We start from the raw sequence: 14,887 nt of genomic DNA, 5'->3' as shown, positions 1-14,887 counted from the left end.
ACTACTACTCACCAAGCCCGGGTATCTCGAGGCCGAGCAGGTCGATCAAGTCGCGATCCTGGTCCAGGAGATCCGTCCAACGGTGGGTGGCCTGGTTATAGGTGCGCCGGACCCGAGAGTGTTGGTACATGGCCTGGCACACCTTCTCACACCGCTTCCGGCGCTCCCGTATCCCGTAGCCGCTAGCGATATTGCCGCCTGCCATGATGGCCCCGGGGAGGCGGCGCTGGACATAAAAAACTAGTGCGGCCACCTCCTCCGCGCTAAAGATCTCCCGGGCAGTGACTGTCTCCCCCCTCAAACGCCCGCATGGGAGCCGGGCACGTGGTGCGAGACCCTGCCCCTTCTCAGGCTGCTTCCCAGCTCCCTATACCATGGTCTGGACAGAAAGGAAGGTAAATAATAAATAAGAAATAGAATAGGGAAGAAGAAAAGAAAAGAGTTTAAAAAAGTAGTTTAAAATTAACCAAAAGTAGCAGAAAACACAAAAATATAGAGCTAGAAAAATAGAGGGATAGACAATAAGTAAAATAGATCTAAAAAAACTTCAAACAAGCAAAGGATGGCAGAGATTCAGAGAGGATACAGAAAGCATGCCCAGAACCATAGCAATGAATGAGAAAAAAGATGGCCGCGCCCGTTCACGACCGCGTGGGTAAGTTCGCTCGAGATTTCCCTTGCGATCCCATGCGAACTTGTACTAGCGAGCCGCACACTTTGCGAGATTACACATTGCGCCCGGAAACAGAAATACGTCACGCAAACAAGATGGCCGCGCCCATGTACGACCACGAGGGTAACTTCGCGCCGTTGCGCTACAAGCGGCTCGCTAAAACGCACAAAACCACGCGAACTAACACGCCTCAAAAAAACAAATCGCATATTCGCACAAATTCGCAGCTTCCAAATTTGATCTCGCGCAAATTCGCGCCCCGCGAATCCCGCGAAATTGCGGAAAAACGAGTTTTGCAAAACTGAAAGCACTCAACCGGTGCAAAAGTTCAAACTCATCATTAGTAACCATTCCCTGTAGTGCTTCCTGAGGAGCCCCTCCAGAGTTCAGTTGCCTACTTGCAACTATTCTATGACCCTGCTCTGACCCTCACAGCAAGCTCATAGAATAGCTACAAGTAGGCCACAAAGGTACTGTGAAAAAAAATTGCACTGCAACAGAAAGCAAATTACAGATAAGGAAGCAGGTGCCAGACTGGAAGTTTAAATTCAGTGACACATTAATCAACCCCAAATTAATTCATGTCAGTTGAAGCAGGGCAGGTGTGCTTGCTTTTCTTCCCCATAATCTACAGTGATGAACCAGAGGGTGGCAGTGATGTACCAGAGGGTGGCATGGGTGAACCAGAGGGTGGCAGTGGTGAAACAGAGGGTGCTGTGATGATGAACCAGATGAAGAAACAACATAGTCGCGACCGTTGCGAGCCGACAAGTAAGTTCGCAAAGCCCTCGCGAACTGGCAGAAACCCTTGCGAACACAAAAAAAGTTTCACGAGTTCACGAATTTTGCGGATTGCGAATTTTTGAATATGCAAATTCGCGAACCGCGAATTCGCAAAATTCGCCCATGCTTACCTACCTCGCTTTATTTCTTATTTTTCGAATTCTCGAGGGAGCCTACCCCTCGTCATGCCCCCGAGTTCACCGCCGCTGGCCCGGGACCCCTTGTGACGTTCTCCCCGGGCCGCGCCGTGATTGGCTGCCGGCCCGGGATTCCCTGATGACGTTTTCCCCGGGCCGCGCTGGGATTGGCTGCCAGCCCGAGGAGTTTGGGAGTCCGGCCCCCCGAAGCACGACGAGGCAGGGAGCGGCGGGAGCCTACTCCGCGCCCCTGCTTCCTCCCGAAAAACTGCCGTCTCCCCCCACGGGGCCCCCAGAAGTGAGGGAGAGCCCCGGAGAGCGAGAAGAGACCGGCGTGTCCACAGACCCGTTGAGTGCAGGAAAGGAGAGGAGGGGCGTCGGGGCACATTGCCGGTGCCCGCCCCTCCCCTCCAGAGCGAGCGCCTGGGTGCCAGAGGCCCGTGGGGCCTCCCCTGGTGCCGAGTCCCCCGAGAGGGACTCCACCAACCCCCCCCCTGTTTATTCATGAGAGGCTCTTGAGCACTGCATTGGTTTTAAGAGCCCAGGAGAGGCTGGTAGTGGCATTTTTGTTTAAAAGCCGGTTGAGGCTCGGGGGGGCAGTTCTTCGTTATTGAGAGCCCGAGAGGCTCAGGGGCATTTCTGTCTTCGATCCCCAGAGGCTCCCAGCGCCGCACCTGGTTAAAGAGCCCACAAGGGGCTCAAGGTGCCCTTTGTTTCTCGAGCCCTAAGAGGCTCAGCCCCAGCATCTTTGTTCTCGAGCCACAGAGGCTCCCACGTTGGTCCCATTTTCTACAACAGCTGCCCAGCACTTTGTGGGCAGCTGCCACGTTTAGGTCTTGGCGCAGTGGCGCAACCTGGACCCTGGACTTTTGATGTAAGTTCTGTGGTAATGTGATTTCTGCAAAGTGTTCTTTGCTACACCTCTGAATGTGTGTTTATGCATCATGTGTTCTCCTGTGCTGCACCTCTGAATGTGTGTTTATGCATCATGTGCCTTGTTCCTTACACCGGTGAATGTAGGTTCTGCATCATGTGTTTTCCTGCCCTGCACCTCTGAATGTGTTGTGATGCATCACGTGTAATGTGCCTAAGCCCCTACTTGTATTGTGATACTAAGGTGGTTGTTTTTGCTAGTACAGGTGGTGCTAGTGAGTTTCTGGTTCCCTGCGTGACCTGTTCTTAAGGTGGTTAGGATTACGTAGGTGGTACCTACCGGTTACCAGTAGTTACTGCTTGTGTGCTACATGATTATTTGGTGTTTAACTATCTCCAAGGGCTTGATACTGAGCTCGCCCCCTGACCAGAGTCCCAGGACCAGTGGACTCTATTGTGCCTTCCCTGACAAATTGCTGGGACTTGTCTGATCTCCCTGGGCCACTGGGGCCTCGCTGAAGTGTGCCTCACTCACTCCCCTCGGCAGCTCGTGCCCGGCCGTCCGACCAAGCCTCGAGCCGCGCCGCTCTCCCCTGAGCCGCGCCGCTTCGCTGGGCTTTCCTGCATCCTGCCTCCCCCTCCTCCTCTGAGCCTCACACATTGGTCGCCCCGACAAACGCTTGTAGCTAGCCGGCCGCCCGCTCAAGTCTACTAAGGAGATCACTCGCATTATCCCGCACAACCAGGACGGAAGGTACTGCCCGATAGGCTCTATGTTCTAAGTTCTAGGCCTACAAGTATTGTATTCTAAGTTCTAAAAGTGCTGATTCCTGACAGTGGTCCTCGTGGCCCTGCCTTGTGCATATATCCTGTAAATTCTGCCCGTGCCTGTTGGCACATTGTAAAGTGTGTGTTTTTATCTAATGTGTTTTGGTGTAATACAAAGGCTATTTTTATATATAACCTTTTGTGGAGTTTCCTTTGTGGTGGGCCTTGGGTGTTGTTGCTGGGGTGCGTGTGCAAATACTTAACTCACATCGCTTCCAAGTTTAGCCTTGCTGCTCGCGCCACGTTACCTAGAGGGTGAGCAGGGGTTATCTTGGCGTGTAACTCCCTTGCCCTGACTCGGGAGTGGTGGTCTCTGACTGACTTTGGCGCAAGCCCTGGCCAGCCAGGGATCCTATTTCTAACACTTAGGATACAGGTGTGTAAAGCACTTAAAAACACCAATACATCAAATAAGTGCAACACAACACACCATACAAATCCCACAACAATTTTTAAAAATAGGAAATATTTTTATGAACAAATAGACACCAAAACAACAAAAATCCAATGTAGGCTGGATTTAGCTTACAGACCAGAAAGTGTTATAACTTATTTTCTGAAAAGTTTTTGAATTATATTTTATTATTCTCTTAGCAATAAATATGCATGCATAAAAGATTGCAATGTTAGCCTATGGGCCAAGTATCTGCAATGGAGAAAAAAAAAAACTAGCAGATTTCCCTCCACAGGGTTTATAAAACATTTTTTATAAGGATTCTGCTTATAGTTGCATGAACCCCACCAGTGGGAGACATAGGAGAGACCTGGGGGCTACCTAGCATATAAGAATAATGTGTCACTTTTAAAATGCCCATAGCACCAAAGTGGAGTGTGCAGTAAATTTACTTTTAAAGCCAGGGCTGAAGAGCAGGGCTTCTTTTAAAATGACCTCAGGCACTCAGCAGGGCACACATCCAAGTACAAAGAAACAATAGGCCGCTTAACTTTCATGCCCTATTATACACCAGCGTCGTTTTAAGTAGTTTCAATTCCTGCACTATTATCTACTACACCCTACAACATAGTATACCCTATACATGTTTTGTGTTTTAAACATAACACTGGCATGGGCCTGCTAGCAGAGTCCAGGGTACAGTCAGAGTCAGTTACCACCAGTATCACCCAGCAAAAAATAAATGGGGGTGAACCTGGCAAAAGGATGACATGCTAGCACTTCCTGTATTAGAACCCCAAAAATATCTATTGACAGGTTTTACTTTGGTTTTAACATTTGTTTTTTTTGTTATATCACAATTCATGATATAGTAGCTATCTATCTATCATATCATTAGGTTATAGTTAAGTATCAATAGTTTTGTGCAATTCTACAGAGAGGAAAATTCATAGTTTATAAATATGAATCATGCTGTTCCTACAAGTTGGACTTGGCCATCTCTGCAGGGTCACTCCCAAACGTTAGGCCTTCACACATCCTATTTTTGCTAAATTTGTTTTGTTGGCCTTGGAGCTCAGTGCACCTTACCACTGCTAACCAGTGCTAAAATGCTTTTGCTCTCTCCTTTAAACATGGTAAAATTGGATGACAGGTAAATTGCATATTTAATTCGTATATAAGTTTCTTGTAGAGTTGTGTACCCTATAACAATGGCCTACAAAGGAAATGCCTCTAGTGGGCCTGTAGAACATATTGTAACACCCAATTAGGTAGCCCCTTAAAACATGTCCCAGGTATGCCATTACAGTCTGAATGCAGCTTTACACTGCCAATTCAACATGCCAATATAATCCCCTTGCCAAGCCTCAAATTCTCTTTTTATTGTATATAAGTAACCCCTAAGGTAGGCCCTAGGTGCATTGAAAGGAAAATATTGGGCATATACTTTTAAGTTTTACATGTCATGGTAGTGAAAACCCCCAACATTGGTTTTTACTACAATGAAGCCACCTGTCCCATAGGATAACATTGGGTCGCCTTATTTCATTTAATAAGTGCTAACCTTTGATTGGGACTAGGTAAGCATTTCATGTTTGGTATCTATGAAAATGTAATAAAAAGCCATATTTAATGGTAAAACTAGATTTTAATTACAATTTTGAAAATGTCACTTTTAGAAAGTTATTTCTAAATACAGTGGTCCCTAGACAATATAGAATAAACATGAAAAATAAATATAGATCAAATTATTTCTATTTTCTTTATCCAGCCAGACAGAATTTAATATATCATATGTTCAGGTAGTCAATTATCTATTCAAATCCAAGTGGGACACAGCCTGTGTTCTACTACCACATATAGACAAGTATGACATACACAAGGGGAGTGTCAGGCAAGGAGAAAAATACACCAGATCTTTATTCAATCTACGATCCTGACCAGATTGGACTATTGCAACTCCTTGTATTTAGGAGCCAACAAATCTGGGATTCAGCGTTTGCAGAGGGTTCAAAACTTGGCAGAGCGCACTCTCTTTGAGCTCCCTAAATACTGCTCAGTATCTAATCTCATGCCCAAATTACACTGGCTCCCAATTGACAAGAGATTTCATTTCAAGACAATATGCTTGGTCAACAAAATTTTCAACCGTCCAGCGCCTCCCATTCTTTCGGATCTTCTCTTGCCTTATACACCATGCCGCACGCTGCGCTCAGTGGATCTGCATTTAGCATGTGTGTCCCGAGTCAAGAGAGCAAGAGCTGGGGGTCGCTCTTTCAGGATGCTGGCATCAGCACTCTGGAACTCACTACCTGTGACTATCAGGAGTATGCAGAATCATCTGACTATTAGAAAGACCATTAAAACCTGGCTTTTCCTGGTCTAGTCCCTGCCTCCCATTTTCTCCACCCTGCAATGCTGTGTCTGGGTTTAGCGCTGGGACACAACTTTGCTGGGGCAGCCATGTGCTCAAATTTGTAACATAACATTCTTTTTTAGGAAAAGAAGTACCTAATAATATAAATATGCATCATAATTCCGAATATTATGAATTATGGAACACAACCAACACCCATATTTATTGAAAAGGGGAAATATGAGTAACGTCCCTAGAAATTGGAATGTTTGTCTTGTATCAAATATGAATCAAACCAAATTGCTTGCATTTTAAGTGCCTCGCCCCTCTAAACTTTCTACTAGTTTCAAGGTTCTCCTGGATATACAATTTGTCAGCTATAATATAAAGATTTGGGTTTCAACACACGAGTCCTTCTGGGGGCCCATTTAGGGCATCAGAGAGGATTCCTATGACCAATATTTATTCCTATCATAGTTTGAAAGAAACATCATGAATTTAGTTCATAACCTGTAGATTTTGGCATTCTCAGGATTTTATCAAATTTTTAAAATAACGTTTTTAATAAAGTGTCTTCTTTTGAAAACCTTGTATAACAATTGCTAAAACAATTGTTCTGATTTATTGTCACAGGCAACTTTGTTCACAATAATGTATTAACAGGCCCCATTGTAGCTCAAGGCATAGGTGCTAGAGGCACTAAGTACCATATTGGTGAAAAACGCCAATATCTACAGGTTATGAACTAAATTCATGGTGGTAAAATTAAATAGAATAAACCAATTGAACAATTTGCTGCCTTGCATGCCAGCAATAATTATCGCTAATGACATGCGAGGTAGTCGTTCCTTACAAAAAGCACATGGAAAAGGTGGCCAAAACAACTTCGCTCTATTAGCAAAGCTGTACCGACAAAAGTCGCGCCAAGCCACCATCATCGCAATATTCTATTGCCTGATTGAAACCTTACTTACCATTTATGCCTATGGGAGGTGGATTGTATGGTTAATACACACTCCCCTATTACCAAGCCTGACATTAGCCCTGTGAAATCATCACAGGATTTCACGCACTAATGTTCATTATCACAGTCTATCGCAGAATTTCACATTGCCTGTTAGCTAAGCGTTGCTAATACGCCGCTAACACAGCGATGTAATCCAGGGCTAGCCAGCGACAATTAAAATTGTGCTAAGCACACCTTGCGATATTTATTGCAGACTGTAGATAATATGCCCCATAATGCCTTTTTCCTGCCATATTTGAATGTGAGATTTGAATTTAGCAGAATTCATTAACTTTACCCACTGTTGTGTCGTTTTGCCGTTTTTGGTAATTCTCATCATTTTAGAGATAGTGACCTCCTTCATGGATTCCATTAGTCTTGTGACCATTAATTATTAGATACACCTGAAAAAATATAATATTTTAACAACATGAATCAATGAATACATGTTTAGTTTGGGGCATGTCTTCATTTTTGTAGATATTTTTTAATGTATGTTTTTTCCAGGCTATGATTTTCAGGTCTTCCTTTCACAAGCTATTCAGTATTTATTCTGTTTTTAAGGAGTGGTCGAATGACTTCTGAGTCCACAGTGCTAACACTTCTGATTTGCCATTCAAGTCCTTATTGTATCCTGTAAACTTTCCCATAGTCTGTAATTTCCACAAACCACTTTTAATATGTACATGAATGCACTGGGGAATTTTCTGGGCACTGGGAGAAGCATTGTCCCCTAGAGACCAATTGTATCTTTAATTGACAGGATTACTAACTGTTCTTTGTCAGATCTGTGCACTGGTAGTCTGCTAACTACTACACAGTGCATGTGCTCTGCACCTAAAAACTTGGTGGCAGTGGGTAGCTTTAACTGGAATATCTGCCCTTGTATAAGGTCACAGTAAAATGGAGCAAAAGGTACCAGTGGCTTAAAGGTAACATGTTAAATGCAGGCAGCAGTATGTCCATATAACACTCATGTGTGTGAATTTAAAAGCATGGATTCAAGACTCCCTTTCAGGCATAAATTAGTACAGCAAAAGGTTGCAACCAGCACATATCAAATAATGACATTTTAACATTTTGATAACTCATCTATTATAAGTGCTTTCTGTTCCGCAAGGCTTGGGTGTATGATACATGAGAGAGGGACAGGCCAGCTGTGGGACAGGAATGTCTCTTCAGTAACAGGATTCAAACATGTTCTATAATGCATTTGGCTGAAGTAGGTATTTGATTTTATCTTGGCCTTCTTTAATTTTAAAAGTATCTTTTTTTAAATAAAGTTGCCTATGAAATCCCTATAAAAATCACCATCAGCGTCCTGATATGATTATCAAAAATGTTCTTTGTAATGAACATTGATAGTTGGTACAAATAGTAAAAGAACTTTCCTGAAAATATCTGACCAAACTCTGCACCCTCTGGCAGGCTACCCACTCACCCAACCCCCGTACTTTGCCAGTGATTAAGTTTCCTGGCCCTCCTGAATCGGTGTAAATTGGCTCCGAGAGAAGAAGAAAGGCTGTCTGGAAGTAGATTGCCATTTGGCAGAGCTCTGGCAGGAATACAAAGGATAGTGAAATACAGGATATCATCCCTAGTTATCTAGGGATCATATGAGTGCATAGATGATGACACAAAACAGATGGGCACTCTGTTAGGTGGTATGTTTATACTAAATAGGGTTGGTGTGAACTAATCTTTACGAGATCACCATTCACTGCAGGACGTTATCTGTGCCCAGAATTGGTGTGAGGGAGTATTAGACTTAAAGGGAGAAACGGAGGATCTTATATTCATAGGCCACCCCCTAGGAGAGTTGCCTACTCCACACAGTAGGATAGGGTTCTTCCATCATGAAACATCAGCATTTATTTAATTTAAAAGACAGGAACTAAGCAGATCTGAAATGTGGGATTTCTCTGTGGGTAGGTTGATAGCTTATCTATCACTAGCTTGTCGCAACTATAGATAGCAAGTGTTGGAAACTGGGTCACTGGTTGAAGAGGGCGAAACCCTACTTAAGCAGACATCGCAGTCTGTATTAGGGTGAAATACAAGCAAACCCCCAATGTGTAAAATATTTATGCAGCATTTCAAATTGTAATAACGTGAAAATGCAACTCAAGAAAAACCCAACACCAACTTAGCAAAATAGATCAAAGTCTAATATATTAATTGAGACTAGAATGACAAAAATCCAATCAGTGTAACAGAAGATATGCAATTTCAAGTTTTAAGTAAAAATAGTGGATAGAATCACAGTGCCCAACTCTGGTTATCTGATCGCACCTGACCGGGACAAAGTCCAATTTAGGCAAGACAGCGATTGAGAGCGGGCCGATACTAGGACCAAGTTAGGCTCGCTCAACAAAGTACCTTAAATCCTGTTTGCAGAGCGTTGTGTGATCTTGCATCAATGAAATGAAGTATTTGCCTAGGATTGCACATTTGGCCAAGAAGAGAAGCCAGATTTATCCCAGATATTCCAGTCTTACACTATGCAGTTGAGCCACTAGATGAATATTTCTTTCCGACACCAAACGTGTTGGAAATGGGGTTGTTGTTGAATGAAGGAAAGTGGCTCCTATTTAAACAATTGCCACAATCCCCGTCAGCTTGAACCACAAAAAGTCCTAAACCTGTGCTCACCCTCTGTTAGCTTGGCACATTAACAGTCAGGAGGCTACGTGTAAATATGTAGCATATGAACCGCAAAGAAGTGTAAACACAATGGAAGAAAATTCCACACCAATTTCGAAAAATAGAGGACATTTTAAGAAATTATTTGATACCAAAACAACAAATATACAATCAGTAGAATAGAATATATGCAGTTTAAAAGTTCAAGTCAAAAGAATGCCTAGAAACACAAAGCACCGATTGTGGGTATCTGATCAAACAAAGTTCAGGACGTCCACGATGGAGCACAGGCTGGCTACTGAGAACAAGTTAGGTCAGCGGAACAAAGTACTTTAAATCCTGGTTGCTAAGCATTGCAAGATCCTGCATCAAGGATGCGTCATGCAGCGGCAGTTCCGAGTAGCTGCGAGGCTGCAATCCAGAGTCCTCAGTTATCGTCAATACACAGAGACCACCTTCCAGCTACACTTGACTTCAGACCCAGGAAACAGGCTGCTGGCACCTAATGTTAGCATTTTCACAATTATGACTTAAAATGCGACTTTACCCTTAAAAAGGGCTTTATGTTACAATTCTTTAGATAACAAACTCAATATTCCTACCTGCTTCCAATTGAAAATCATCACTTAATAAATTAATAAGTTAACCCCATGTTATCCATGGGGAGGTAGGCCTTGTAGTAGTGAAAAATTAAGTTGAGCGTTTTTCCCTACAAGGTGTTGCAGGGTGTTTAACACTCTTCAAAAAGAAAAAAGAGAAGGACTCCACTGGGCTAGGCAAAGTCAGTTATTTACTGTCACACCAGGGAGACAGACCTTCCTCACACACAGGCAAGCTTCTTGTCTCTTACAAGTTTCTGCTTCACTGGCAGCTTTTTTTTATACACACTTACTCAAAAATACTTTATTACAAACAGTAAATAATAATTGATTTGCTGGTTAGAGATTTGAAGATGGAAAAACACTCAAAGACCTGTGAAACCATAACACCAAACTCTGACCTACTCCATTACACATTATTTATTGCAATTCTAACAATGCTCAACAAACAAAGCATCCTTTTGCTCGTAAATGCATGTGTATTGTAAATGTAATTTGAGTGTAGTGTGTGCTTGTGTGCATGTGGTTGTAAGCTAACTTCATTTCCTGCAACCATTGTCTAATCGTGCTACAATCTGTTTGAAAGAACAAAGTGTGTGCCGGTGATCCCTTGTGCTAGAACTTAAAATATTTTCAAAAACACGAGTTGGCCTTTAACCGAAACCTTTTCAAATTACTTATTCAATTTTGTTCTCAAGTGAACTTTTCACCTTACTCATGCATGACTTGGGCCTAAAGTGTTTTTTAGGCGATACCCCCAGTCAACTGATCTGGGTTTAATCCATCATCATTCTTTAACTCACTCCACCACCCGAGTTCAGATATGGCCATATGCAAATCAGTCTGACCCTGTGCCTCATGGGAACAGTTCAGCCCGAACTGCTTAGCCATGTCTTCCCTGGACTGGAAACAAGCAGCTTGGGTCCGGTTTTAGGTTCCCAAGAGGCACAGGGTGATTTGCATATGGCATGTCTGAACTGGGGTTGTGGAGTGAGCTAAAGAATGATGATGGATTAAACCAAGATCAGTTGAGTGGGGGTGAGTGTTTGATTTGCTCAAACGCTCCGTCCATCATCCTCCTTTGGTATATCTTTGTTCGCCCTAAGTTGGCAGGGTTTGCCTAGACGTGGGTCCCTTGCTCACTCTGCCACTGGATTCAAGGTAGCCTGGCTGATGAGGATTATGAACCTGAAACCGGTCCCAGGATGTTTGTTTCCCGTCCAGGGAAGACATGGCATAATTTCAATAATGTTTTGTTAAATTGCATTTTAATTCAAACAACTTTCAACATATCTACTCATGATAAAATATAAATACTTATGTAGAAAGCCATTTAACTACTTGTTTAGTATCATAGGTTTAGGTTAGCGGTTTTGAAGTGCTAAGAGGCTTTAGTCCATGTGTGCCTGTAGGTCTGCCAGGCATCCACGGGAGAATAGAGTCCTGTAAGACACTTCATCCTGCAGGGATGGCCTCAGATCTTGTGGGTCTCATCAGGACCAGCTGGGATATGTTTTTCAGGTCTAAACCTAAGCTGTCTAATGTAATAATGCAGTGTAAGGTGGATTTGTGGAGCGCTGCTTGTCACCCATGAGGGTATCCAGGTACTGAGCTGTGCCCTAGCTGCATGAATATATGGACCCCTGGTACAGATTTCTGGTCATGGGTGAACTTCAGTATGTGCACCATGACTTTGGCTCATCTCATGGTAAAGCAGTTAGGTTGAACTGGGACCTACGCACCAAGTGCTACCCCCATAGTGGTAGATTGCTACTGCCCTTGCCAGAAGTTAAGTGACTCGAGCGCGGTGAAGGCAGCATGCCCGTTTGGTGTTTCATAAAAGTCAGTAGCGTGAACCAGCCATTTTACTTGTGTCACTGGATTGGAGCCTACCATTCCATTCATGTAAAGGTCTGCTGCTGTCTGCTTTACTTACCCTTAGTTTACACATGATGATTGTATGTAGCACCATGCAGCGTGTGATGCTTGTGTGCATGTGCTGTGTTGTAAGTGTGTCTGTGCTTGGTACATAACATGGAGGCCTCTGGGTTTCAATTAGGATGCCCAGGGCCTGGAAAGTCCAGTTGGGGATGTGGACTGCTGGCATTCTTAAAGACTGAGCTAATAATACACAGAGTGGAGGTAGGGCTGCAGATCCCAGGTAGGTGGGGCTGGGCTCACTGTCAGGCGAGATTGTGGGTCTTATAAGGTTGACCCAGGTAATCAATATAGAGCCCTTTGAAATTTTGTGAGGTATATTTCAATGGAGGCTGATAGACAGATGTGATCCCAGGTCGCTCCCTCGGTCAGGGCCAGTTGGAATTGCAGATGCTCTTGCTGTGGCAGACTATCCAATTGTCAAAGTAGAGGACATGACCCCTGCATGTCAGTAAGGCACAACTAGAACTATTGGTGCTATCGACTGTGGAAGGGGAAACAGCGTTTACAAGGCTGTCATAACATCGCGCTACCATTACAATGCGATCGTTACAATCGTTGTTAGTACGCAATGCATTTACATCGCAATTCATTACAACGACTTGCACTAGGGGGCGCTCAAGTATTGGAAACAAATTCTAACACCTTCTCTACTGTTGCGCAAACTGGAGTAGGATTAGTAAATAATACTATTCCTAAGTCCAGCGTGCCCCCTAGTTCAAGTTGTTGTAATGATTGCTCTGTAATAGTATGCAATGCTATAGCATGCATTGTAACATGCTATACCCCTTATACGATGAGGGGGCCACTAGGACCATTAGGGCTGTTGTCAACATTGGCAGAGTCACCTAAAAATTTAAAGGGACTTGAGACTAAGAGCAAAAGCTGCCCTGCATCACCGCTGCTGCCCCGCCAACTACTTGCATGAACAACAAAGGAAAAGCTGCTTGCTGCATCAGGAATCTATCTCTGACCATGATAATTTCAGCGTCCCACTCCTGCTGTCTACGGGTAGACTCAGTGCATTGTGCTCATCAGTGGGGCGGGAAAAGGCACGCCCCAGCTCCCGAACATGTCTTCATGCTGCGGCTGGGTAAGACAGGAGCAGGGCTGGTATGCCTTTGGAGAGTTGGATGAAGCAGCGCGGTCACTCCGAAGCAAGGGGCACTTTCAAGGCCAAAGTGAGACTTTGTTGCACCTTGCTAGTGCAGGCAGCACCCGTGGGGTCATCTTGAGAAAACCGCCAGCGCCACATTTGTGAAAGTGGAGGTGGGAGAAGGAGGACCTGGGGGATACTGACTAGGAAACTTCTTGAGTGCATACCCTGAAACACTAGAGGGCATATTAGCAAGTATTTTGTTAAAATTATCGCCATTTTAGCTGCAGGAAACTGCCACTAAAACAGCGACAATGGGCTTGCTAATATGCGTTATAGAATTCCAATAGAAGCCCAGGTTAGATGAGCAGGACATTTAACCTGGGCTTCTATTGGAATTCTATAATGCATATTAGCAAGCCCATTTTCGCTGTTTTAGCGGCAATTTCCTGCCGCTATAACAGCGATAATTTTAACACTGTTCTTGCTAATATGCCTCAGAGTGTTATTTAGTGTGCAGAATCTTACTTTACGTGTGAAATAAATACTTCTTTTCTTACCAAAAGTGAGAATTGACCTAGACACGCGGATTATTCGGGTCACTGTTTCAGCTACCTTTGCTTAACTTGCACCGGCCTCAACCAGAGAGTACTCTGAATGCTCGCCACGCGCTACCACGGAGGGAGGGGAGGGAGAGGAAGAGGGAGATGGAGAGGTAGAGGTAGAGGGAGAGGGAGAGGGAGAGGTAGAGGGCTACCACTGACAGTCAAGTGCTGATGGGGTAATAACAGGCCTTGTTACTCGGGACCCCTAGTGGTTGGGGCCCTGTGACTGAAGGATTGGAGATGTGAATAAACCTCATATACAAGTGCATGTGGTTTTGAATCTGTTTTCTTCAGTTGCAGCTTGATGAAGCTCTATTTCTTTTTGCGTCTTTCCATAAAACACAAGAAGCAACGAATGTGAAAACATTGATTAATGTATTGCTGCAAACTTTCAATGTCTCCTTTATCATCTATTTCTGCCTTTCTTTCACCTTCTTTTCATTTCGCCTGCTTTCTGCCACCACGTGTTCCCTTTGGAGCAGGACATCATCATAAAAAAAGAAAGATGTGAGTAGGTGCATTTTTTTTATTTTTTTTTAGTAATTGCCGTTATTTTTTTTTTTTCTTTACAGTTTTTGGGCCCCCAATCAACCTGGCAACTGGAAGGCCCCGGAGATAGAAATCAAACGATGTGCTGAGATGTCCGACGGTGGCAGGTGGAACGACTTTCTCTGCACTGTTCATTTGAAGTGGATTTGCAAAAAAACATGCGACCGCCTTAAAAAATAAATGAACATAAAAAATGTGTTCTAGTTTTTTGTCCTGAGAATGTTGGCAACTTCTTCCTGCTTCCTCCTTCCATAAGCAGCGGACGGATAGAATAGAAGCAGGAAGGTAAGTAAAAGGGGGAGAGGAAGAGGGAGAGGTAGAAGAAGAGGGAAAGGGAGAGGGAGAGGTAGAAGGAGAGGTAGAGGGAGAGGGAGAGGTAGAAGGAGAGGGAGAGGGAGAGATAGAAG

At 44.0% G+C, this 14,887-nt stretch overlaps 1 protein-coding gene across 1 annotated transcript in view; it reads left to right on the top strand.

Annotated features, from left to right (window-relative positions):
* Positions 1 to 14,660, top strand: part of LOC147726027 (CD209 antigen-like protein C) — a 156,475-nt gene extending 141,815 nt beyond the window's left edge. The window contains exon 7 of the mRNA XM_086962859.1: positions 14,504 to 14,660. Coding sequence (XP_086818985.1) covers positions 14,504 to 14,660 — 157 coding nt within the window. The remainder of the gene's footprint in view (positions 1 to 14,503) is intronic.
* The last annotated feature ends 227 nt before the right edge of the window (positions 14,661 to 14,887 follow it).

The sequence above is a fragment of the Lissotriton vulgaris genome, chromosome 3_1 (assembly GCF_964263255.1).
Source record: "Lissotriton vulgaris chromosome 3_1, aLisVul1.2, whole genome shotgun sequence".
NCBI classification, from domain to species: domain Eukaryota; kingdom Metazoa; phylum Chordata; class Amphibia; order Caudata; family Salamandridae; genus Lissotriton; species Lissotriton vulgaris.
The sequence above is the reverse complement of the archived record's forward strand: the minus strand, read 5'-3'. Positions and strand labels throughout refer to the sequence as shown.